At 50.7% G+C, this 22,071-nt stretch overlaps 1 protein-coding gene and 1 non-coding gene across 2 annotated transcripts; both read left to right on the top strand.

Moving 5' to 3' along the window:
* The first annotated feature begins 8,850 nt into the window (after nucleotides 1-8,850).
* On the top strand, nucleotides 8,851-10,333 carry LOC149914477 (olfactory receptor 14J1-like). Its single transcript, XM_090126369.1, has 3 exons — nucleotides 8,851-9,438; nucleotides 9,508-9,566; nucleotides 10,300-10,333. The coding sequence occupies exons 1-3, from the start codon at nucleotides 8,851-8,853 to the stop codon at nucleotides 10,331-10,333; spliced, it is 681 nt and encodes a 226-aa protein (XP_089982495.1).
* A 9,652-nt stretch (nucleotides 10,334-19,985) lies between these two features.
* TRNAK-CUU (transfer RNA lysine (anticodon CUU)) lies at nucleotides 19,986-20,058 on the top strand. Its single transcript has one exon. It is a non-coding gene; the product is annotated as a tRNA-Lys (tRNA).
* Nucleotides 20,059-22,071: the final 2,013 nt, after the last annotated feature.

The raw sequence follows: 22,071 nt of genomic DNA, 5'->3' as shown, positions 1-22,071 counted from the left end.
GATAACACAATATAATACAATCTAATTGAAATTGAGACTAATAAATCAAATAAGATAGGAGAGTTCCTGAGACTGAGTCGAACCTGAAAAGCTTGGAACGGCTAGGAAAGCACCTCCAGCACCCACTGCCAGGCAATAAGAGACCGCCCCACCCAGAAGGGTCAGATCCCATGACTTCAGTGATGTATAGGGATAGGTACCTGGAATTGGAGAATTAACACTTTAATTCCAGTACATGATCATAGAATCATAGAATCACAAGATTGGAAACAACCTATCAGATCATCTAGTCCAACCATCTTCACACTGCCATTGCTACCACAAGCTACTAAACCATATCTCGCAGCTCCTCATCCACACGCCTCTTGAACACTGCCAGAGATGGCAACTCCACCACCTCCCTTGGCAGGCCATTCCAGTGCCTGACCACTCTCTGAGAGAAGAAGTTCTTCCTTAAGTCTAACCTAAACCTCTTCTGATACAACTTGCAGCCATTTCCCCAGGTCCTGTTCGTTGCCTGGGAGAAGAGGCCAAACCCCTCTTCACCACAACCTCCCTTCAGGAAGTTGTAGAGTGCAATGAGGTCTCCCCTGAGCCTCCTCTTCTCCAAACTAAACAATCCCAGCTCCCTCAGCCACTCCTCATAAGACTTGTGCTCCAGACCCCTCACCAGTTTCGTTGCCCTTCTCTGGACACGCTCCAGGGCCTCAATGTCTTTCCTGTAGCGAGGGGCCCAAAACTGAACACAGTACTCAAGGTACTGCCTCACCAGTGCTGAGTACAGGGGGATGATTCCCTCCCTGCTCCTGCTGGCCACACTATTTCTAATGCAGGCCAGGATGGTGCTGGCCCTCTTGGCCACCTTGGCACACTGCTGGCTCATGTTCAGCCGAGCATCAACCAACACCCCCAGGTCCCTTTCCTCTTCACAGTCATCCAGCCACTCATCCCCAAGCCTATAGCGCTGCATGGGTTTGTTGCGGCCAAAATGCAGGACCTGGCACTTGGCCTTGTTGAACCTCATTCCATTCACTTCAGCCCAGCAATCCAGCTTATCGAAGTCCCTCTGAAGGGCCTCCCTACCCTCAGGCAGATCCACACCACCTCCCAGCTTGGTGTCATCTGCAAACTTACTGAGGGTACACTCAATCCCCTCGTCTAGGTCATCAATAAAGATATTAAACAAGATAGGCCCCAGTACCAACCCCTGGGGGACACCACTTGAAACAGGTCACCAGCTGGACTTCGCTCCATTAACCACCACCCGCTGAGCACGGATCTCCAGCCAGTTTCTTACCCAAAGGAGTGTGTACCTGTCCAGGCCACGGGCAGCCAGTTTCCCCAGAAGAAGCCTGTGAGAGACCATGTCAAAGGCTTTGCTGAAGTCTAGGTAGACTACATCAACAGCCTTTCCCTCATCTACCAGTCTGGTCACCCAGTCGTAGAAGGAGATGAGGTTGGTCAAGCACGACCTGCCTTTCATGAACCCGTGCTGGCTGGGCCTGATCCCCTGGACACCACACACATGCCGTGCGATCTCCCCCAAGATGATTTGCTCCATTACTTTCCCCAGTACCGAGGTCAGGCTGACAGGCCTATAGTTCCCCGGATCCTCCTTACAGCCCTTCTTGAAGATGAGAGTCACATCAGCAAGCCTCCAATCCTCTGGGACCTCTCCAGTTAACCAGGAGCGCTGACAGATGGCCAAGAGCAGCTCAGCAATCACCCGTCAGCTTCCTCAGCACCCGAGGGTGCAGCCATCCGGTGTAGGCCATGGACTTGTGACAGTCTAGATGGAGGAGGAGTTCTCTGACTGTCTCCACCTGAATCGCTGGGGGTGCTTTCTGAGTAGCGTCCCAGACTTCCAGATCAGGGCATAAAGTGCCCAGAGGATAACTGGTCCGGCTATTAAAGGCAGATGTAAAGAAGGCATTGAGGACCTCAGCCTTCTCCTTGTCCTCAGTGGCCACATTCCCTGCTGCATCAAGTAAAGGATGAGAATTGTCCTTGGTTCTTCTTTTGCTGTTGATATATTTATAAAAGGATTTTTTACTGTCTTTTACTGCAGTGGCCAATCTGAGTTCAAGATGGGCTTTTGCCTTCCTAACTTCCTCCCTGCATACCTTAGCAACTTCCTTGTAATCTCCCCAGCTAGCCTGTCCCTTCTTCCAGAGGACGTAGACTCTCTTTTTCTCCCTGAGTCTCAACAGTAGTTCCCGGCTCATCCACACCAGTCACCTACCCCTGCGGCTTGCCTTACGGCACTCAGGGACAGCCTGTTCTTGCGCCTTTAAGATTTCTGTCTTGAGGAGTGTCCAAGCTTCCTGGACTCCTTTACACTTAAGAAATGACTCCCAAGGGACCCGTGCTACAAGCGCCCTGAACAGATCAAAGTCCGCCCTCTGGAAGTTCAAGAAAGTAGTTCTGCTGGTCACTCTCTTGACACCTCCAAGAATAGAGAATTCTACAGTTCTATGGTCGCTCTGCCCAAGACAGTCCCCAACCTTCACATCTCCCACCAGTCCTTCTCTGTTAGCAAAAATCAGGTCTAGCAGGGCACTCCTGGTAGAGTGGTAGGCTCTCCTACCAGTTGCATAAGGAAGCTATCCTCCACGCACTCTAAAAACCTCCTGGACTGCTTCCTCTGTGCTGTATTATATTTCCAACATATGTCAGGGAAGGTGAAGTCTCCCATGAGAACAAGTGCTGGCGATCGCGTGACTTCCGCGAGCTGCTCATAGAACGCTTCATCCAACTCTTCATCCTGGTTAGGTGGTCTATAGCAGACCCCCACCAAGATGTCACCACTACAGGCCTTCCCCCTGATCCTTACCCATAGACACTCAACTCTGTCATTACGAACTCCAAGCTCTTCAACATCAAAACAGTCTTTGATATAAAGGGCCACACCACCACCCTTCTTTCCTCGTCTATCCCTTCTGAAGAGCTTGTAACCATCTATCACAGCACTCCAGTCATGGGAGTGGTCCCACCATGTTTCAGTAATAGCAACAAGGTCATAATTCGCCTGATTCACAATCACTTCCAACTCATCCTTCTTGTTGCTCATGCTGCGTGCATTGGTATAGATAGACTTCAGTCAAGTCGTCTGCCTCCCCCCCAGCTTAATCATCGTTCTCTTAGGCTCATCTCTTGTGGGGCCTGGTTTGTCCCCTTCCCCCTTCATAGCTAGTTTAAAGCTCTTTCTATAAGCCCCGCTAGCTCTTGCGCTAGTATTCGTTGCCCCCTTAGAGATAGGCGGGTTCCAAGGACAGACAACAGGCCAGGGGCCGAGTAAACGCCCCATGATCAAAGAATCCAAGGTTTCTGGCTCGACACCAGCCTCCGAGCCAATTATTCATTGCTCATATTTTCCAATCTCGCTCGGTGTCCCTTACTGCCCCCCCTGAAAGTATAGAGCAGAAGATCACTTGAGCTCCCGCTCCTTGAACTAAACGCCCTAAATCCCTGAAATCTTTTTTCATAGTTCGTAGACTTGTCTGAGCGATTTCATCACTGCCCACCTGAACTACGAGCAATGGGAAGTAGTCTGATGACCTAACCAGCTTAGGGAGTTTCCTGGTTATGTCCCTGACCCGAGCCCCAGGAAGGCAGCACACTTCCCGACAGATCGGGTTAGGTCTACATATGGGGCCCTCCGTTCCTCTGAGGAGGGAGTCACCCACCACAACCACCCTTCTTTCTTTTCTGTCGGAGGTGGTATCAAGGCGTGGGGGTGACCGCCTCGCCCTAGGCTCTCTTCTAGGCAGATCCTCCTTTGCCTCTCCACTCACCTCCCCTTCTACCTCCAGCAACTGGAACCTGTTGCTTAGAAGGAGCTGGGGAAACGGGCTAGGCAGGCGGGGGTGTCTCCTGTGACACCAAGTAGGGACTTTCTTCCAACCTTCCTCATCTGTCAGGTCTGTCCGACTGAGACAGGGCAGGGGGCCCACTACTTTTCTGGGGGTATTTTCCTGGAACCCTCCTCTTTGGTGAGCCAGCAAGTCGCTCCACCAGTCAATCTCCCTCTCACATTCCCTGATGGTCCTAAGTCTCTGTACCTCCTCCTTGAGTTCCACCACGAGGCTGAGCAGCTCATCCACCTGCTCACATCTCGCAAAGGTGGAGTCCCTGCAACTCTCCCCGGGCAGCAGTAGGCTCAGGCACTCCCTGCAGCCAGAGACCTGAACAGCACCATTTCTTGGCAAGCTCTCCGTCTGGGTTGCTACAGACTTCTTAGAATAAGCCTGCTGTCTAGTGGAGACCATGTTCTGGCCTGTGGTCTCAGAGACTACCAAGGAAAGGAAAAGAAAGCTGGGCTCCTGAGCAAGAAGGAACCAAAGTTTGCAGTTCTTACCACTAGACCCACCTCCCACACACACAGATGTATCACCCTATGGAAAGTGCGGACTGTGCTCGCTCACTCAACCTCCTCTTTCACAGCTAGCAGAAACAATGTTTTCTCACCTGGTGTGCCTTGTGGAAGCTAGCTTCCACCCTCCCCGAAGCTATTTAAAGCTTGCTATCAGGTGTGAAGGTTAAGGGCGGGTGTTTGAACCGTGCTGCTAATGTGCCGGCTCCACCCCTGGTGACTCAGGAGCCCGCCCACTAGCTGCCAGCTCCCCAGCACAAGCGTGGTGCTGTTGCTAGCCTCGAAAGAGCCTTAGAAAAGCCTTAAAAAAGCCTTAAAAAGAGCCTTTTGGTTGGCCTTTTTACTCCAGATCTCTTTGCCAGCGCAGACTTACCTGCTCAGAAGCTAGTCTCCGCAGCAATGGAGCTGGTAGAGAACAGGCAGCCCAGAGAAGATGTTGCTGCCCCATCCCTGGAGATGTTCAAGATGTCATGGGTCCAAGCATCCTGATCTACTGGTTGACAGCCCTGCCCACAGCAAGGGAGGTGGAACTGGATGGTCTTTAGGGTCCTTCCAACCCAAACCATTCCAAAATCCTACGATACTTGTCAGCCTCTTCCAACACGGGATCCAGTTTGCTTAGGTATTCCCTGATCACCTCTTCTTTCACCAACAGTACATCTGCCTTACACTAACAGTTCCCACCTGTCTCTGGCACGTAGGATTCCAAGAAGACCAGACCAACTAATACACCGTGAGATCAGGAAGGAGATGAGTATCAGAGGCTTTTCCATGTCCTGTCTCACCAGGTTCCCTGCCCCATTCTACACTGGGCCCACATTCTCTCTAGCCTTCCTTTCGTAGACTACATTGTATTTCTACAAGCCCCTCTTGTCTGTGGTATGCCTGGGCACATTCAATTGTGGTTGAACTCTGACTTACCTATACTCATCTCAGCATGTGCGCTGGATAAAGTCTCTGCATTGCTGCCAGGTGATCTCTTCTTGTTTCCACTTGCTCTGTGCTTCTTTTCTGTGTTTGGATTTGAACAGGTCAATCCATTATGATTCCTGCTGCAGTTTTGCTATTTTTTTCCTGACTTCCTCCTCCTTGGAATGGACTTACCCTATTTGGAAGCAGTGATCCTCAGATAGTTAGCAGATTTTTTTGACCTTATGCGCCTCAGAGCCTTACCCTGCTGTTCTGTAGCCCACAGACACTTGAAGAAGCCAAGGTGTGCTCTCCTGAAGCTCAAATGTGTGAACATGTCTTTTGCCCTCCCTTCAGACTCCTCAGCTCCACCATCCCATGGCCACTGCAGCCAAGGCTCTCTTCCATCTTCACATTCCCCACCTGCCTTTCCGTGCCGGTGAGTATGAGATCCAGTAGAGCACCTCTTCTCTTTGGTTCCTCCAGGGCTTAGTCAAGAAGCTGCCATCTGTGCTCTCCAGGGATCTTCTGGATGGTGCATGCCTTGCTGTGCTGTCCCTGCAGCAGACACTGCAGTGGAAAAAGCCCCCAAAGTGGACAAGGGCCTGACAACATGAGGCTCCCATCTGTGTGTACAGGGCACTTTCCACTTGCTTTTTCTGATCAGGAAGGCAGGAACAGACACCATAGGTCTCCTCTGTTTGCCATTTCCATTCTCTCTGACCTGGCTGTTCGGCCATCCCCATCAAGAGCTCAGTGCACTCTCACACTTCCTTGTCTCCTCGCCCATCCATCGTTAAGACTCTGTATCCCCCCTGTGCTGCAGTCAGTTGTGGAAGCCGTTGAACCGTGTCCCTGTGGTCCAAACATGACCTGAGGCCTATGGTATTTGTGTCCAGAAGGAAAAACACAGGCATTAGACCCACTGTGGGGCTCAGAATTGTCCAAGCAGCACGGACACTCCTAGGTCACGGTTTTCCGGAAGGCCTCGAGCTGCACCTGCAGCTGCAAGAGAGTGTGCTGGACACCTACGGAAGTCAGTATGACATTAGGCTGCTTCTGATGCCATTCACATGAGAACACATAGAAAACTGACGTTTTCTCAGTTGAAGAATGAAGATGTGTGTTAGCTTTGCAGTGCCTGGAGCACCAGAATATGCATCAGATGGAGAACAGAGAAAGATCTGGCTCATTTTGTGAGCTCAGCCCTTTAGTCAGCTGCATAACTCTGCATGCTCCATGGAGAAGGGCGGAAAAAGGGTCTTAGAGGAGAACTCAATGCAGGGTTCTCTTGTTGTTTAGGATGGCCAAGAAATGCTTTATCCCCTCTCTGGCCCTCAGCTGATTCTCAGGAAGGAGGTGTCTGTCTCAGGGATTTCCCACACACTTCCCAAGCACTAGCACACATCCAGGAGCACCCCAGGCACCTTGGTCATCACCCAGAGTCTGTGTGTGAGCAACTGACTCCCTGCTGCTGAAGGACCAAGGACTCAGAGCAAGAGCTCACATGCAGGCAACTCCTTGTGCACATCTGAACTGAACCAGAGGAATCCCAGCTTCTCTGGGTCTGTGGGGATCTGAATCCCATTTCAGTCATAGGGTTTCCATCTAGGGATGAGATGCCTGCACTGCCTCAGCTTCATCACTGCTCTGCCCAGGAGAAGTCCACCTCTCTCTGTCCAGGTCTTTGTGCCCTTTTTGTTACAGCAAACACTCTCTGGTAGGACTAACCACATGTATGCAACTGGTCACTGTCCAGTGGACATTTGGTGGTTAATTCAGCAGATTTCAGAGTACAATCATGATGCTGTTGTCTTCCAGGAGCTGTTGGCCACAGAGACCCAGGGTCATCTCAGGGAAGATCAGTTGGGAAAAATAAAGTCACACCCTCTTCTGCTGAGCTGTTCTGAGCTCCTGGGACACAGGGAGCTCCTACAAGTGGGCAGTGCTGCAGAGACACAGCTCTGACTAAGAGCAGCTCCCGTGTACTCTGCCTCAGCACAAGGGGCACATTCGGCAGGTGACATGAAGATGGAAGAGAAAGGAGAGAGGGATTACAGGATGTGTGGGGTGTGAGCGGGCTGCGACCTCACTGCAGGAGCATTGCTTTCAGCCACTGACAAGGTAAGTCTCTCACTATAGGTAATGCAAACACTTTTCCAAGAAGGATCACCAGATCTGGCACATCCCAGTGCAGATCAGGCTGCATACACTCTGTGTTTCTTTATCATGGAATAAGAGCTGTTACAGCAGAGGGCTTCCCTGCTGCAGCATCAGAGCACAGCTCTGAGGGCACATCAAGAGAGAATCCTGAATGCATTTTACCTCTCTGCTTTCCTTTAACGTATATATTCTTTCAGTAAAGCCATGGGAGCTCTCTTAAGTTCCCTTTTTCACTTGAAAAAATAAACAAACAGGGTGGGTTCTGGACAGCAAATAGGAATTCAGCGAGTTTGGGCTGGTGTCTGCATGCTCAGTCAGGGAAATGACAGGAAAACAGCTCCCAGGATGAAAATCTGCAGACCACAGAGATATGATCAGGGAATTACCCCCTTCAGTGCAGGGACCTTCCTCTGAGCAAGCTCCCACCTAGAAACGTTTCTGCCCAAATGACATGGGGTCCAATGCGTGAACCAGCTCCTGTGCAAGCAGAGCTCCAGCAGAGCAGAGCAGCATCTCCCCAGGCACGTGTCCATCACCCTCTGCAGTGCACAGGGGCTGAGAGCCACTGCCTGGGGCTGTGGGCAATGCAGTCTGTGAGGCTGGGAAGGAGCTGGCTTTCCCTTAATGAGATGCCATCAGTAGGACACATCTCCCTGACGTGCCCTTCAGAGCCGTGAGCTGACCTTCAGGATGCAAATCTTTCCCCTAGTCAGGCGATCAAAGTGCAGGGAAGACGCAGAGAGATGCAATATGCAAATGCTGTGGGGTTGGTGAAATCAGTGTTAGGGGTCATTTGCAAGATGTGTGGTGATGAGGCACTGCTGAAGTACATTGAGAAAGGGTGAATACACAGTGATGGGCAGAGGAATCCTGTTTTCTGAACTGGGTCTGACTTCAGAAATTTATGGGAATGCAATCGTCTTGCATCTGCTAAGTAGTCAAGCTCAGAGCAATTGGAAAGAAACCCAGTCAGCTCCCCTTACCCTGCACTAAGCAGCAGTGAATCCCTTTGCCTCTCAGGTCTTACAGCTGTTCAGACTTCAGCAAACACTCCTTGGGCATGGTGAGCAGGATGAGAATTTGTAGGAAAAAGCGATCCCTAGAACTTCTATTTTTGACCTACATATTTTTGGCGTTAAGGTTCAGATGCAGAGCAGCACTTTTGCATTAGTAGTGATTTTATCTGATACATACTGAAACAAAAATCTTCCCACACACGATCACCACGTTCCTATGTAAGGGACAAGTCTGCTTCATTGAGATAAAAAGTACAGAGTCCCTCATGGCAAACACAACCTCACGAAATGTAGATCACATCAGGGAGCTGAATGAACACAGCCCACATAGAAAGACTTGTCCTTGACTTTTTTCCTCCTTGAATAGGTCCTGGTGCCCAGAAGTACCAGATGCCCAACAGCAGCTCCATCAGCGAGTTCCTCCTGCTGGCGTTGGCAGACACGCGGCAGCTGCAGCTCCTGCACTTCTGGCTCTTGCTGGGCATCTACCTGGCTGCCCTCCTGGGCAACGGCCTCATCAGCACAGCCGTAGCCTGCCACCACCGCCTGCACACCCCCCTGTACTTCTTCCTCCTCAACCTCGCCCTCCTCGACCTGGGCTGCATCTCCACCACTCTCCCCAAAGCCATGGCCAATGCCCTCTGCGACACCAGGCACATCTCCTATGCAGGATGTGTTGCCCAGACATTTCTGTTTGTCTTTCTCATGTCAGCAGAATATTCTGTCCTCACCATCATGTCCTATGACCGCTACGTTGCCATCTGCAAGCCGCTTCATTATGGGACCTTGATGGACAGCAGAGCTTGTGCCACCATGGCGGCAGCTGCCTGGGGCGCTGGGGCTCTCCATGCTCTGCTGCACACTGCCAGTTCATTTTCAATACCACTTTGCCAAAACAATACCGTGGACCAGTTCTTCTGTGAAGTCGCCCAGATCCTCAAGCTCTCTTGCTCAGAATCAGACTACCTCAGGGAAATTGTGAATATCTATTTTAGTCTTTGTTTAATCTTCAGTTGCTTTTTATTCATTGTTCTGTCTTATGTGCAGATCTTCAGGGCCGTGCTGAGGATGGCCTCTCAGCAGGGCCGGCAAAAAGCCTTCTCCACGTGCCTCCCTCATCTGGCCGTGGTCTCCCTGTTTGTCAGCCCTCTCTTGTTTGCCTACATGAAGCCACACTCCCTTTCTTCCCCATCCCTGGACCTGGTGGTGTCATTTCTGTACTCGGTGATACCTCCCACTGTGAATCCTTTCATCTATGGTGTGAGGAACCAGGAGCTCAGGGATGCCCTGAGGAAACTTTGGGAAATCTCCAGCTATTTCAGAAAATATTAGAATAATATTTTGTTACATGTTGTGTTATTTCCTAAATCTTGCATTACCTTTTAAATATAGTTACTCTAGTTATGCTACTATATTAAAGTATTTTTTTGACCCAGTCATCTCACGTACCTTCAGAAGTATGTAGGTACATATGCATAAACACAATGAAGAGGACAGCAGAAATTTATTTCTCTCAGCTCACTTTTCTTCCCATCTGCTCTAGAGCTTGAAGAGAAACCCCCTACACAGGTGGGATTCAGGGTCCACGGGCCCAGTGCCAAATGGAGCAGCAGCCCAAATTTCCTTGGCAGCTGCTCCTCACTACTCAGTGGACTTCTGGTCCTCATTGCCTTCAAGTCAGGGCTGCTGCTTTCCTGGGGCCATGACGATGGGCAAGGACAAGATGTGGTCGTTTGAGTGCTGCTCTCTTTCCATTTCCATGCTTTCCTATTGTACCTCTACACTCCTGGTAACCCTCGGGTCTCACATGAATTGACAGCAGTCCTGTTGTCTCCGCAGTGGCATCCAGTGGCACCCAGTGGCAGTGAGGTAGCAGGCAGGAACAGGCAATATGTACCAATGTGTCAGAGTTTGTCTCGCTCTTGCCACAACCATAAGACAAGGGGCTGCTTGTCTCAGGATAGCAACACGACACAGGGTTCTTGTGCAAAAATTCCCCTTTATTTTCCCATGCAAGGCTTTTATAGTCTAACACGTGTATTCAGGACATTTCCACTAACAATCCATTGGCTAGAAAGCAAGCAAGTTTCAAAACAGATCTTCATAACAGCAGCAAGCTTATCTTATGCTTAGATACTGTGAGAAACACACTCAAGATCAACAATTTCTAATCGGGCAAAGATCTCTGTGAAGAGCAGTTTGTTCATTACTGCAATAATGGGCGCACACCCCGTACTGACCAGGGAGAAGTTGCACAACTAGTCAGCAAAATCCATCCCGTTATGTACCCTGGGTCTGACGCAGGTAAAGCCTCTCTTGGCACTCACTGGTTGAACATCTCAGGCTCACAATCTTCTAACACTATGGCTACATTACACTTCCATAGCTCCGTTACACTTCCATAGCTAGGGTTACACTTCCATAGCTACGTTACACTTCCATAGCTATGTTTACACTTCCACACAATGTCTGCTACCAATCCATTGTCTATGGGAATATTCTGGACTTTTTATTGTGATAGGAGGACAATATTTTCACTGGTTCTGTCTCTTCTTTACCTTAGTGCGTGTACCAATTCTTCCTAGGTCGAAACGCCCCACTCTCAACTTGACTCTGTTCAGGAGTTTTCTTTGTAAAAGTTTTCTTATCCTATGCTATATACAGAAAATGTTGGAAACTTCCACTGCAAAAACACGATCTGCCTCTCACAGGCCCATGGCCATTCTGGGCCCTTCTGGACACAAATGAAAGGGGATTGTATTTGCACCATGGTAAAACATAGTATCATTATTATGATTATTAATATCATTATTCAACCTGCTGGGTCATCCTGAAATCAAGGTCCGTCTGTCCACGTGTGGGTCATTCAAGACTCCTGTAGACACAAAAGGAAGCAAAATGCACTCAGTCACATTTGATTGCAAGCATTAAAAATTGACATCTATCAGGTGCTTATTCAGGATACCTTTACCAAACAATTTCTTGCTTCTCACACTTAGGGATTTTGGGGTATAGATAGTACCACTGATATTGCTCCAATCTGAGGCGTTTTCAGCAGTACAGGTTGTTGCAGAATCCCATAGGATCTTTTCCTGGCTTGGTATGAACTTCTAGGATGGTTGTATTCACAGATAGACAAATGGCTTTCATGTTGAGGCAGCCACCCCCACTTCATCTATTAGTTAATTGGTAGGCAGCATTATACAATTGCAAACACCACCCAGATTCAAGTATTTCTGAAAGAAACTTAACCAACCAGTTGGTGAGTTCAGCGATGCCCTTAGCCTGAGAATAGGAGGGAGTGTGGCATACCCAACAAACCCCTTCCTACTTGGCCCAGTCTTAGAATCGTAGAATCATAGAATCCTTAGAGTTGGAAGGGACCTCTGAAGGTCATCCAGCCCAACTCCCCTGTAGTGCACAAGGTCACCACAGCTCCATCAAGCTGCCCAAGGCCTGATCCAGCCTCACTTGGAAAATGTCCAGGGACAGGGCATTAACCACATCAGTGGCCCATCTGTGCCTGTGCCTCGCCACCCTCTCTGTAAAATACTTCTTCATTATATCTAACTTAAATCTACCCTCTTTGAGCTTGAAGCCATTTCCCTTTGTCCTTGCCACAGACTTTGCTAAAGATTCTGTCCCCTTCTTTCCTGTAGCTCCCCTTTAGATACTGACAGGCTGTTCTCAGGTTGCCTTGCAGCCTTCTCTTCTCCAGGCTGCACAGCCCCACCTCTCTGCCTGTCCTCGTAAGAGAGGTGTTCCGTTCTGTGGATCAGTTTTGTGGCCCTTTTTTATACGTGCTCCAACAGCTCCATGTCTCCCCTGTACTGAGGACTCCACATCTGGACGCAGTACTGCAGGTGAATTCTCACCAGCGCGCAGTAGAGGAGCAGGATCACCTCTCTTACCCTGCTGGCCACGCTTCTTCTGAAGCAACCCAGAGTACGGCTGGCTTTCTGGGCTGTGAGGGCACACTGCTGGCTCACATCCAGCTTCCCATCCATGGTCGTGTCAACCACACCTCACAGCTTGGGATTTCATGACTGGCAAAAAAAAAAAAAAAAAAAAAAAAAAGGAAAGGAAAGGGAAAGGGAAAGGGAAAGGGAAAAGGAAAGGGAAAGGGAAAGGGAAAGGGAAGGGAAGGGAAGGGAAGGGAAGGGAAGGGAAGGGAAGGGAAGGGAAGGGAAGGGAAGGGAAGGGAAGGGAAGGGAAGGGAAGGGAAGGGAAGGGAAGGGAAGGGAAGGGAAGGGAAGGGAAGGGAAGGGAAGGGAAGGGAAGGGAAGGGAAGGGAAGGGAAGGGAAGGGAAGGGAAGGGAAGGAAAAATGGTATTGGAACTGTGCAGAGTGTCACTAGTGCCATGCTTCAAGGTAACAGCCATGTACCATCCTGTGGTTTTACCTGCGTGACCATGGAGAGGGTATGAGGATGTGGGATGGCAAAACTCACCTCAGCCCTACAGGCATGGGTACGTGAGGTGCAAGGGAAAATAATCACAAGAAAGGGTCCTTCCAGGAAAGTGGCGGCTCCACTTTCCAGTGAGCCTGATGGTCTGATCTTGTCTCTGTGGTTGTCAGTGAGCCTTCTGTATTTTACACACAAAAGATGAGTTATGAATACACAAATCAGAACTCGAGGGGCCCTGCCTGCAGCTAGGTAGAGGAAAGGGGCAATTGGGTTTATTGGACTGCATGGATTCAATGGCCTGGCACATCAGGGCCACAGAAATAGGAGGCTCCAGCGGACACTGGTGCACAATGTACTCCAATGCCATCAAGTTATAAAGGAACAAAACCGATTTGTATTTCAGGAGTGACAGGGGAATCCAAGAGTTAACTCTGCTAGAGGCCAAAGTGAGCCTAACCAAATGAGTGGCAAAAGAATGTTTGTGATTACCATTGTGACTGGCCCAGAGGCTCTGTGCATCCCTGCTACAGGTTGCCTTGGGAAAGAGCACTTCAAGGAGCCAAAAAGGGTACTGGTGGGCTTTCAGTACAGCTGCCTTGGAGATGGAGGACATTAAACAGCTGTATAGCTTGTCTGGTCTCTCAGAGGACGCTTCTGTTGCAGGATTGCTAAGAGCAGAACGGCAGCAGGTGCCGATCGCTACTGAAATGGCATGTTGACGTCAATATTGCATCAACAGGGACTCCCTGTTTCTCATTCATCATCTGATTCACCACCTGCAGAATCAAGGAGTAATCAGCAAGATTCACTCACCCATTTGGTCCTCTAGACTCACTAATGTGCTATTTGGCCCAAAAGTCTAATGGGGAGTAGAGGCTGAGAGGACTGTCATGGCCAGAATGAAGTCACACCACTGCTAAGCACTGCTGCGCCAGGCATGCTAGAACTTCAGTATGAACTGGAGTCAAAGGTAACCAAGTGATATGTCACAACTGACAATGGCAGTGCATTTTTCTCCACCCGTCTGTCAGCAGAGTGCAGGCCATATTTGGCTTTTACTTGGAGGGGCAATATGGGACAGTATTTGGGCATGTGTGTTATACTCAGCCACCCTGAACATGGCTAGGCAATGAAGGGTGTACATGAGACAGAGACCATTTTACCCCCAGGGCAGCTGGGAAGTACAGCTTGGGCTGAAGAGAGAGAGAGACTTAGTTCTCCCTATGGCACATGAATCCATATTCTCAGCTCAGTATTTCTGGATGATGTTTTGCACAAAAATGAATAGAGAAGAGGTTCAATTGACTCCACATAGGAATCTTTCACTTCACTTAGAGAGATTTCCCACCAGAAGAACATCTCCAGATCCAGAATGAGGTACCTCAATCAACTCATCAGAGTAATTTTCTTCTGCTTGGGCACCTGTGATCCCTGCCTGTCACTGCCCAGGTGTCCTGTCTGTGTTGGGACAAGGGAGGGTGCCTTTTCTACTTCAGTTTGTCTCTGACAGGAGCAATGACACTGCTGGGAAGGAAGGTGTTCTCCCACTCAGAGGAAAGGAACATCAAGGACTCCTTCAGTATTTTTCCACGTATCATCCTGTGGAGCCCTAGGGACATCTGCAGGGAGCCCACAGGGATGGAGAAAGGGATCCCTTGTGCCTCTGCTGCTGAGCTGGGCCGGGCTTCCGGGACACAGGGAGCTCATACAGCTGCTGGTACAGGAGCAGCTTCTCTGCACAGTGCAGGACTCCAAAGACATGGCCTGTAGGTGACAATTAGGAGAGAAGGGAGAGAAATGCAACACGTTGTGTAGAAGGGAGAAGGCTGAGTTCGTGGAAGGATCAACGCTCGCAGACCTTAACACAGTAAGTCTACATTGGCAGGGCAAAGTACACAAGACCATCCAATCGCTCTTGGTCTTGTTAGACAAATGTATTAGTCAGGAGGCACTCCATGCTTCTTTATTGCAGAGCAGGACCTGCTCCAGCTGAGGGCTTCCATGCTGCAGCATCAGAGCACAGCCCTGAAGGCTGCATGTCCCAGGACGGCTGCAGGCTGTGCAGCCGGGGCTGCAGCCGGGTGCCCAGGGCTGTCCTGCAGAGCAGGTCCCTGCTGTGCCCCAGGGGCTGCAACCGGGCCAGGGACTCTGCCGCCTGCCAGGCTCAGCACTCAGCACTCAGCACTCAGCACTCAGCACTCAGCCTGCCTGGGGAGCTGCCCAGGGAGCTGCGGGGAGACGTGTGGGGGGAAGGAGCCCCCCAGCAGGGCAGGGCAGGGGCCTTCTGCTGCCACAACTGCTGCCTAGGATGGGGCATCACAGTTCCATAGCACCCCAGAGTAGTAAAGAGGGGAGACAAAGCAGGGATTTTCCTTTTATATTATAGTGCTTTTATATTACTTTTAGATTCATTTTATACAAAAAGGATTGGAGGCTGAAATCTAAAAGGGGTTTTCTACTTTGAACTCAGCTCTGAGACTCCCGAATTCTTATCAATCATTTGTTTTGTGTACAGTCACACTGAATGCCCTTTCAGTCTGTCCTTCCCCAGAGGATGGAACCAGCTGAAATAAATGTCTTTTTCTGCAGACTTGAATAATGCCCTTATCCTGCAAACAGGCAGCTTTCTCAAACAATAATTTTATAATAACAGCGCAGAGGCTGGGGTTAGGGGCTCTAAGAGCAGTTGGAGTAAAGATATGAGGCATAGAAAGAGCTCCTAAGATGATAATATTCAGGGAATGGGATATGAATAGAAAATGAAAGAAGTAAGAGCTCCTTAAGCCTCTGCTTCTTACAGGATGCTGAAGATCATGAAGTTAAGCTCAAGTTATGGATTTAAATGAGCACTTTCTGCAGGAGAAAGAATAAGCATGGTCTTGACTCGTCATTATCTTCTGTACTCTGCACAGGACTCCATGCCCAGGAACTGCAGATGCCCAACAGCAGCTCCATCAGCGAGTTCCTCCTGCTGGCGTTGGCAGACACGCGGCAGCTGCAGCTCCTGCACTTCTGGCTCTTGCTGGGCATCTACCTGGCTGCCCTCCTGGGCAACGGCCTCATCAGCACAGCCGTAGCCTGCCACCACCGCCTGCACACCCCCATGTACTTCTTCCTCCTCAACCTCGCCCTCCTCGACCTGGGCTGCATCTCCACCACTCTCCCCAAAGCCATGGCCAATGCCCTCTGGGACACCAGGCACATCTCCTACTCAGGATGTGCTGCACAGGTCTTTTTCTTTTTCTTTTTGTTTTCTGCAGAGTATTGCATTCTCACCATCATGTCCTATGACCGCTATGTTGCCATCTGCAAGCCCCTGCACTACGGGACCTTGATGGACAGCAGAGCTTGTGCCAGCATGGCAGCAGCTGCCTGGGGCACTGGGGTTCTCTATTCCCTGCTGCACACTGCCAACACATTTTCACTGCCTCTTTGTCATGGCAATGCTGTGGATCAGTTCTTCTGTGAAATCCCTCAGATCCTCAAGCTCTCCTGTTCAAAACTGGGTCTCGTTAGGGAAATTAGGTTTCTTGTGGCTAGTAGTGTTCTTTGTTTCGGCTGTTTTGCTTTCATTCTGTTCTCCTATGTGCAGATCTTCAGGGCCGTGCTGAGGATGCCCTCTGAGCAGGGACGGCACAAAGCCTTCTCCTCGTGCCTCCCTCACCTGGCTGTTGTCTCCCTGTTTCTCAGCACTGCCATGGTTGCCGACCTGAAACCCCATTCCATTTCTTCCTCACCTCTGGATCTGTTGGTGTCATTTCTGTACTCAGTGTTGCCTCCAGTTTTGAACCCCCTCATCTACAGCATGAGGAACACGGAGCTCAAGGATGCTCTGTGGAAACTAATGGTCAAATGTGTTTTGAAAGCAATGAACTGCCCACCTTCTTCTATACGTGACTTGTAATTCAGATTTTAACATAATCACGCTGTTCTCTTTTGGTTTGAGCATTCATTTCTTAAGTGTTATTTATTGAATGTTTTATTCTGTGTTTTATGTATTCCAAACTTTTTCACTGAAACTTCATTACACCTATCCATTTCTATCCGGCTTGTACCTATGCAGTGTAACCCAGACACACTGTACAAGAGGAACCAGGCTCTCTGTGAATCTTATCAGAGCAAAGGGAATGCAATGACTTTGTCTGTCTTTCTTCCTGTGAGACATTTCTGGAGTTGCTGGGGTCAGCTGTTCTCAGCACCCCATAATCCAGCATGAAGCATTCGGCTGTTAATCCAACTGTGCGGTGACTGCAGCCTGCAATAGCTGACGGGCCATCCCTTGGCTTTTGGCTGGGGTCTGTGCTTCCAGGATCACATCTGTCAGTGCCTCTGACTGTGGGATCCTCTTTGCCGAAGCACCTGGTAGGGCCTATAGAGGAAGAAGGAGGTTTGTGTAAGAGATTGTGATGGCTCTTCTGCGTGTGTACACACCTCAATAGCAGGAGGGATGTGACTTGGTCGTGTCTACTTGAGAAGCTGGCACGTGCCTTGGAAGATGATGGTGAGGTTCCTTCTTCTCAATGGCTGACCGGCCACAAGAAAGCTGATTTGTGGCATATCCATGAGGAAGTGATTTCCAACATGATGGAGTTGACCTTGGTAGTGGAAATGTGGAAGGGGGAGGGGGGTAAAACTCCCTCAAAGTGCAGCTTGAAAGCTCGAGACTGGGCATGGGGAAGAAGAAATGTCACTGGAAGGGTGATGATGTGGGGCCATGCTGAGGGATCACTCAGCATGGCTTTGTGTTTCAAAGGAAGTTCCGAGAGGCTTGAGATACATCAGTGAAATGATCGCAATGCAGTGAAATGATCTCTCCACCCAGAGCGGGGTGGGGAGGAGAGGTGGGCGTCTGCAGATCACGTGGGAATTGGGGCTGGGCTGGAACAGCATTGGAAATCCTGCAGAGGAGAAGGCAGTGGGTGCTGGTGAGATGTAGACAGTGAGCATAGAACCTTCGAGTAATTGCTAGTAGTAACCAGATAAGAAAGTAGTGACGCAAGTGCTTACGTACGATAAGAGGGGCGTAGACGAAGTTGTACAAGGCTATATAAACTGTTGTCACGAGTTAATAAACGCCATTTTACCACCCACCACATTGGTGTGCACCGAGGTAGATGGACAGACCAATGAGTCCCTAACGATTGCGAACACCTGTATGAAGCTGAAGCGGGCCTCCGGCTTCATATGGTGACCCCGACGTGACGTTAGGGAATAGTGGTCGGCCACGGGCGGCGTGGCGGGTTCCTGCTCTCGTTCCACCTCCCTTGGGGAAGGAGGTGATGACCCTAGAAGAGGGGGCTGCGGCTTAGGAGAGTGGAAGCTGGGTAGCGTCGGAAGGTACGGCCGATAGCCTATAAGGCCTGTCCGAGGACCCAGGAGATCATCGGAAGAGGTGCCTGGTGGTCGCTTGTTCCGTCGAGGAGATTACGCCCGGCGATGGAAGCCGTCATAAAGGTGATTTCGTCCGCATGTAAGACCTATTGCGGGAAAAATTCTCCTTCTAAGAAGGAAATAGGTACAGTGTTATCACTTTTACTAAAGGAGGGACTGCTTACATCTCCCTCAGATTTATATACCCCGGGGTCTTGGGATTCTATCACCGCAGCGCTTTCTCAGCGGGCGATGGTACTCGGGAAGTCAGGGGAGTTGAAAACCTGGGGATTGGTCTTGGGAGCGCTGAAGGCAGCTCGAGAGGAGCAGGTTACATCTGAGCACGCGAAGTTTTGGCTGGGTTTAGGGGGAGGGAAGGTCTCTCCCACAGATTCTACAGGAAAACCGACCGCGGAGCCTCAGAACGGCGTGGAGGAAAAGATAACAGCTGCGCAGCAAGAAACGAAGATGGCGCCGGGAGAGGCGACCGCGCCTAAAACCACATCTTGTTATCGCTGTGGAACAGGCGCTGGCTGCAGTTGCGTCACGGCGGCCCCCTCGGCCCCTCCTCCTTACGTGGGGAGTAGCTTATATCCTTCTCTGGAGGGGCTGGGAGGGCCGGGGGGGGAGGGCGTAGCCACGTCACCGGCGGGGAGGGACGATCCGCCCCGAGGGGCAGAGCGAAGGGCGGAGCCGGGATGCCCCGACTCGGCCCCCGGGCCAGCTTTGACTGATTGGGCGAGGATTAGGGAGGAGCGGAGCGTGACGGGGTTGCCGGGAGCGGGTCTTTACTTTCTCATAGATCCGGCGAGGCAAAGATGGCGGCGACGGCAGAGAGCGGAGGCGGAGAGACGGAGAAGAAGGAGTCGCCGAGTCAGTCATGTGAGCCGACAGCTCCGCCCCCACCTTACCCTGCCCCGTCTTTATGCCCTTCTTTGGACAAAACGTCTCAGCCAGAACCGCCCCCTGAAGAACGCGATAGGGCGGTGGGCGGAGCGGGGCGGGGAAGCCCGCGGCCGCGGGGGAGCCCGCGCCGGGAGGGGGGGCCTGGTTACTGACTGGGCTAAAGTTAAAGAGAAAGCGAAAGAAAAGGGCCTAGCGAATCCAGCCGCGTTTATAGTTAGCCCTGCAAACACGGGCGCTTTCTCTATCGCATCGGGTTATTGCGGAATCCGATTGGCCCTCTACATGGCCTACAGGGGCGGCACAGATGATAGCGGGAGTGGGAGGAACAACGCCCACCCGGAGGTCCGCCCAGATGGTTGAGATTATCGTAATCAGCAGGGATGGTTCCCTGGAAAGGCCTGTTCTGCTACAGCAGAACAGGGGCAGCACGCATAACAATTTATAGTGGGGGCCACGATCTGTCAATTGTCAGCGCAGTATGCGATCCCACTGCGCTGGAGACAGGAAGTGCGACCTGTCTGGGTGGATCAGTGGTCCTTACCGACGGAAAAGCTTGTAGCGCTTCACGCATTAGTACAGCAAGAGCTTCGCTTAGGTCATATAGAACCCTCTCTTAGTCAATGGAACACTCCTGTATTTGTGATAAAGAAGCGGTCAGGATCCTATCGCTTGCAGTTAGTGCCTTTTGGTGTAGTTCAGCAGGGTGCGCCCGTACTATCTGCCGTGCCTGCAGGCTGGGGGGTTGTTGTTATCGATTTGAAGGATTGCTTTTTCTCCATACCCCTGGCTGAGCAAGACAGGGAGGTTTTTGCCTTTACGGTTCCTGTCTGTAATAACCAAGGCCCGGCTAGCTCAGTCGGTAGAGCATGAGACTCTTAATCCCAGGGTTGTGGGTTCGAGCCCCACGTTGGGCGCCAGCGTTCAGATGCTCGAGGTCAGGGCTGTTGCGATGGCGATTGTTTATTGGCCCTCCCTTCCCTGTAACATAGTCACAGATTCTGCTTTTGCAGCTAAGCTCGCTTTGAAAATGGGCCAAGAAGGCATCCCTAGTACGGAAGCAGCGCTTATCTTAGAAGATGCTTTGTGCACCCGAGTAGAGCCTGTAGCAATTTTACATGTAAGAAGTCATTCGGATGTACCAGGATTCTTTTCAGAGGGCAACGCAGCCGCAGATGCGGCTGCAGGGTCCCGTGTCCTGACGATCCGGAAGGCCAGAGACCTCCACTCCACGCTTCACATAGGCGCCCGGGCACTCGCTCGAGCCTGTGGTATTTCCATTACAGCTGCAAGGGATGTGGTGCAGGCCTGCCCTCACTGTAATTCAGCTCCTGCTATTGGGGCGGGGGTCAACCCCCGCGGTTTAGGGCCGCTGCAGATATGGCAGACGGACTTTACGTGGGAGCCGCGAATGTCACCTCGGTCGTGGTTGGCAGTTACTGTTGACACAGCCTCCACGATGATCGTGGCTACCCAACACGGAAAAGCTAATTCTACCTCGGCCCAGGCCCACTGGGCTGTAGCTATTGCGGTCCTTGGCTTGCCAGTGCAAACCAGATCTGATGAAAGAGAACAGTAACGAGGGACTCTGAGTTTTGCAGGTATGGCTCCTGTGAACGCCGAAGAAGGAGACAGCTCAGGAACCCCGAAAGAAGGCCGGGAGAAGCGTGGAGGAAACTCAACTGTTGCTGCCAACGAGAAAACGCGTTTCTAACAGGGGCATGAATGTGAAGACCTAGAAGGAATGTGTTGCTTCAATCTCAGCGACCACAGTGTATCCATCCATAAAGCGCTGAGAGCCCTGCGCGACCATACGGAGAAGATCCAAGTGGAAACGGACCCTATCGGGGACTGGCTGAGAAGTGTGTTCGGAAGCATCGGAGAATGGGGCTTGCACTTATTGAAGGGACTGCTTTTAGGGCTTGTAGTTATCCTACTTTTGGTAGTATGTGTACCGTGCTTTCTACAAGTTATGCTAGGTTGTATTCAAAAGATGATTGACCGCACAGTTAACTATCGCGTAGAATATAGGAAAATGCAAAAGGCTTGTAGGCAGTCAGGAAACGCAGCGGTATAAGGGTAGTGCGGGATTATTTTGCGATTCGGGATGTAATGGGGCAAGGCTTAACTGAGAGGACAATGGCATGTATAGGCGCAAAGCGGGGCTTCGGTTGTACGCGGTTAGGGTCCTCTCAGAATGGGATAATTACGCTTGTGCATAGGGAGGGGGAGATGTAGACAGCGAGCATAGAACCTTCGAGTAATTGCTAGTAGTAACCAGATAAGAAGTAGTGACGCAAGTGCTTACGCAAGATAAAAGGGGCGTAGACGAAGTTGTACAAGGCTATATAAGCTGTTGCCACGAGTTAATAAACGCCATTTTACCACCCACCACATTGGTGTGCACCGAGGTAGATGGACAGACCGATGAGTCCCTAACGATTGCGAACACCTGTATGAAGCTGAAGCGGGCTTCCGGCTTCAATCTCAGATATTTCTACAGAGTGGGAGAAGATCTCGTAGAGAGCAGCCCTGCAGAGAAGGTCTTGGGAATCCTGATGAGTGAAAAGCTGGACTTGAGTCAGCAATGTGCAGCCCAGAAGGTCAACTGTGTTCTGGGCTGCATCAGATAGGAGTGCCCAGCAGTGGAGGGAGGGAATTGTCCCCCTCTACTCTGCCCTTGTAATGCCCCAGCTGGAGTAGTGCATCCAGCTCTGAGGTCCCCAGCACAAGAAGGATGTGGAACTGTTGGAGTGAGTCCAGAGCAGCACCACCAGAGAGCTGGAGCACCTCTCATATGAAGAAAGGTTGAGGTCAGTCTGGAGAGAGCTCTAGAGAAGCCTTTTCAATAATTAAAGAGAGCTTATGAACAGGAGAGAGACCGACTTTTTGCTTAGGAAGAACGTGATACAAAAATGGGGCAACATTTT

This window comes from Phasianus colchicus, chromosome 29 (genome assembly GCF_987193195.1).
Source record: "Phasianus colchicus chromosome 29, bPhaCol1.hap1.1, whole genome shotgun sequence".
Classification (NCBI taxonomy): Eukaryota; Metazoa; Chordata; class Aves; order Galliformes; family Phasianidae; genus Phasianus; species Phasianus colchicus.
Note: the sequence above shows the minus strand (reverse complement) of the source record. Positions and strands in the feature narration are given on the sequence as shown.

Bases quoted from the DNA above. Each gene is read 5' to 3' on its own strand.
- LOC149914477 (XM_090126369.1), top strand. From the start codon at position 8,851: ATGCCCAACAGCAGCTCCATCAGCGAGTTCCTCCTGCTGGCGTTGGCA. The intron at 9,439-9,507 runs GTGAATATCTAT...TCTTATGTGCAG, and splicing joins CAGACTACCTCAGGGAAATT to ATCTTCAGGGCCGTGCTGAG. The intron at 9,567-10,299 runs GTGCCTCCCTCA...TTGTCTCCGCAG, and splicing joins CGGCAAAAAGCCTTCTCCAC to TGGCATCCAGTGGCACCCAG.